General features: G+C 43.5%; 1 protein-coding gene across 1 annotated transcript; it reads left to right on the top strand.

The window, feature by feature from the left end:
- Positions 1–6: 6 nt before the first annotated feature.
- Positions 7–4,430, top strand: LOC106110741 (the record flags this gene model as incomplete). The annotated part of the gene is made up of 1 exon (XM_013292642.1): positions 7–4,430. A coding segment is annotated over exon 1 (4,335 nt), but the record flags the coding sequence as incomplete, so codon positions are not given.
- Positions 4,431–4,432: the final 2 nt, after the last annotated feature.

Here is a 4,432-nt window from a genome sequence, read left to right as displayed (position 1 = left end):
CACTAAGATTCATAGTTGATCATGTTAATAAAAATTTAAGGGCTCTCCGATCTTTAGGATTACCGGTAGAATATTGGGACACCCTAGTCATTTACATGGTAACAACGAAGTTGGATAGTGGTACATGTTATAAATGGGAGGAAATGAGGAATTCGCTACCTGAAATTCCGACGTTAGAACACTTCCTAGACTTTCTAAAAAATCGAGCAAATGTCCTAGAAACTATAAACAGCCAAAATTTTAACAAGCCTAAATTTACCAAGCCGCAGCCTTCAATTCAATCTAAAGTTCAGACTAAATCGTTTGCGCTAACCGCTAAACACAGTGCTCCGTCCTCGTCCAGAACTCAATTTGAATGTTTGTTATGCAAAGGCACTCATCGTTTATTTGAATGTACTACATTTAAGTCTAAATCACCAGAGGAAAGAACTGAGCTGGTTTCCAAATTAAATTTATGCGAAAATTGCTTAAGGCTTGGGCATAAGGTCCAAAATTGTAGACTACCAGGCTCTTGCCGCTCCTGCAAACAAAAGCATAATACCTTACTACATTTAACCCAATCTAATGAATGTCTTAACACTAATTCAAACCAATCCCAAAATTTATCTGCTATCACTACTAATATTAATTCTGAAATTCTCTTGTGCACTGCGCAGGTCCAACTAAGGAATCCAAATACAAACCAAATTCTGACAGCACGAGCTCTCCTCGACAGCGGGAGTCAATCTACCTTTATAACTGAACGGATACAAGTTCAGTTAGACTTGACTCCTCAGCCTACTAATGTCAATGTGGTCGGCTTGTCAGACACCCCATTACCAATCAAAACTAGGCGATGTGCACTTCACTTGCAGTCGCTTTCCAATGATTTCAATGTCAAAATGACATGTCTAGTTATTCCAAAAATAGCAGACAAACTGCCTAAGGTCTCACTCGATGTGAGTCAGTTTGATCTTTCTAATTTTCAACTAGCGGACCCTAGATTTTTTGAGCCAGCCTCTATTGATATGCTCATTGGTGCTGACCTATTTTGGGACCTGATAGGTTCCTCTCAGCATTCTTTGGGCCCTAATAAACCTATTCTTCGAAGCTCCAAATTAGGATGGCTCATTGCAGGTCCTCTACCTACTTTAATAAAAAATGAACCTAAACAATCTAATAATGTTACTCGGTGTAACTTTCTTCTAAACCAAGCTGATTCAGCCAGTATCCATGAGGCTCTTCAAAGGTTTTGGGAACTAGAAAATTTCCCACAATCCCACTCCTTTACTAAAGAAGAAAATCTTTGCGAACAGCACTATATCTCAAATACCTACCGCCTCAACAATGGTCGTTTTTGCGTCGCCCTCCCTCTTCGTGAGAAGAAGGATTGTTTAGGCGACTCATACTCATTGGCTAAAAAAAGGTTCTTAAGTTTAGAAACCCGTTTTCGTAAGCAGCCTGATCTCAAGTCAGCGTATGCAGATTTCATTCGCGAATACGACGAGTTAGGCCATTTATCTGAAGCGCCATTGCTTAGACCGCCAAATGCTCATTATCTTCCTCATCACCCTGTTATCAGGACTAATAGTGAATCAACCAAACTTAGAGTCGTATTCGATGCCTCCGCTGCTACTTCCACTGGAGTCTCAGTTAATGATCTGCAAATGGTAGGGCCAGTCATACAAGATTCGCTGTTCGACATACTGGTTCGTTTCCGTCAATATAAATACATACTTTCTGGGGACATAGAGAAAATGTACCGCCAGGTATTGGTAAGGGAGTGCGATAGGGACCTACAGCTAATTCTTTGGCGCAATAACGAAGGCGAACCTTTACGCGCTTTAAGGCTAAACACTGTAACCTATGGATTTTCAAGCGCTAGTTTTCTAGCAACCAGGTGCATCTGGCAGCTTGGCGAGGAATCTACCGACCCTAAAATAAAGCAAATTATTCAGCATGATTTTTATTGCGACGATCTACTGACCGGGGCTGACGATGATGAGACCCTGAAGTATATTCAACGCCAAGTGTCAGGTGAGCTTGCCAAAGGTTGTTTTCGGTTAAGAAAATACAGGTCAAATCTTCCATCTCTCCTTAGTGAATGTTCTTTGCCCGCAGACGGCGATCTCATCATTAGCACCGCCACTAGCACTCTAGGCATAGGCTGGCATCCAGATACAGATTTATTGCAATTCCAAATTCAATATTCCCCAACAAACATTTTAACCAAAAGGTCCATTTTGTCCTCTACCTTTAAAATATTCGATCCCCTTGGGCTACTAGCTTTATGCACCATCAAGCCCAAAATTCTCCTTCAGACCTTATGGTCGATGAAATTAGACTGGGATGAGGAAGTCCCGTCTAACATCAAAAGGTCTTGGTTAAAGTTTACCGAACAGATAAATTCACTTTCCACCATTCAAATACCAAGACGAGTCTTGATCAATAATCCAAAATTTATCGAAATGCATACGTTCTGTGACGCGTCCCAGAATGCAATTGGTGCTTGCGTCTATCTCAAATCAATTGACGCGTCAGGAAATGTACACGTTAGTTTATTGAGCGCTAAGGCCCGTGTCGCACCCCTAAAACCAACAACTATACCTAAGCTCGAACTTTGTAGTGCAGTGTTAGGGGCCCAATTAAGCTCTGCAGTCACCCAAGCTCTTCGGTGTAAAATAGATCGTCATATCTACTGGACAGATTCGAAAGTAGCATTAGGTTGGATCCAAACAACTAGCAGAACCAAGACATTTGTTGCCAACAGGGTAGCCGTTATTACCGAGCTGTCAGAACCCCAAAGCTGGCGGCATGTGCCATCAGCCGAGAACCCGGCTGACTTGTGTTCTCGCGGAGTGGACCCCCAATATGTCAGTGATTCTAATATCTGGTGGCAGGGCCCAGGCTTCCTCAAGCTGGACAAATCTTCTTGGCCAAACGCAGAAATTCAAACTCTGGACCTGCCAGAATTAAAGGCGTTGCCAAATTTGGTGGCGGAGCCCGCACCTTCGGTAGCGTTCCTGGACGTCACCAGGTATTCAAGACTCGTCAAAGCCCAAAGAGTGGCTGCTAGGGCGATCAGGTTTATAAATAATTGTAAGGATCCTCAAAATAAAAATGTAGACATACTGTCAGTAGACGAACTTTATAAAGCACTAAAATTTCTTATTAAATTCGCTCAATGTGAATCATTCTCCTTGGAAATGCAATGTTTAAAAAATAACAAACCGTTACCTAACAAATCAAATTTAAAACAATTAAATGTTTTCCTCGATAAAGAGGACATAATTCGTGTCGGGGGCCGCATAACCAGTTCTAGATATTCATACGACAAGCGACACCCTGTTTTGTTAAAATCCAATCACCCTTTGACTAAATTAATATTCGAAAACGAACATATTCGGTTGCTGCACGCGCCTCCCCAATTATTACTTACTAGCATACGCGACCAATATTGGCCCATAGGCGGGCGCAGGCTAGCCCAACACGTGTACAAGCACTGTTATAAGTGCCGTCGATTTGAAGGCAGCAGCATGGCTAATATTATGGGCGGACTACCATCTGATCGCGTGGAAATGGATTATCCTTTCATTAGTGCTGCTACCGACTTCGCTGGTCCATTTCTTATCACGGACCGAAAAGGCCGTGGATGCAAAATTAGTAAATGTTATATGTGTATTTTTATATGTTGTCGATATAGATGTATCCATTTAGAGGCCGTAAGCGAGTTAACTAAGGAGGCTTTTTTATTAACTCTCACTCGATTCATCGCACGTAGGGGCAAGCCCAATGTTATATATTGCGATAATGGCAGAAACTACGTGGCCGCTGCTAGGGAGATTAAAGAATTCGTAAATTATCACAAAGACTACATTGGGGACCTTGCAGCTCAGCGTGGTATTCAATTTAAATTTTCTCCCGCATACGCTCCTCACTTCAACGGTCTGGCTGAGGCCGGTGTAAAGTCGGCTAAATTCCACATTAAACGCATGTTAGGGCAGACTCACTTAACATTTGAGGAACTGTCCTCCCTCTTTACACAAATCGAAGCCATCCTCAATAGCCGACCCCTATGTCCCCTCAGTCCATCACCCGATGATTTCCAACCTCTCACCCCGGGCCACTTTTTGATCTTCAGACCGCTTACATCTCTACCATCGGCAACAACTCCGAGCTACAGCGAAGGCAGCCCTACACTGCGCAACAGGTTCCAGCGCATCGAGCAAGTTCGCCAGCATTTTTGGAACCGATGGTCGCGCGAGTACATCTCAGAGCTGCAACAGCGTTCGAAATGGCGCATCCAAGCACGAAACTTGCAACTAGACGACCTAGTCCTAGTAAAGGATGAGGCTCCACCTCTTCAATGGCGCCTGGGACGAGTCAGCAAGCTGTTCCCCGGGCCGGACGGCGTGCCTCGAGTCGCGGACGTTAGAACCGCCAACGGCTCCAT

The sequence above is a fragment of the Papilio polytes genome, unplaced genomic scaffold, assembly GCF_000836215.1.
Source record: "Papilio polytes unplaced genomic scaffold, Ppol_1.0 DF824393.1, whole genome shotgun sequence".
NCBI lineage: Eukaryota > Metazoa > Arthropoda > Insecta > Lepidoptera > Papilionidae > Papilio > Papilio polytes.
The sequence above is the reverse complement of the archived record's forward strand: the minus strand, read 5'-3'. Positions and strand labels throughout refer to the sequence as shown.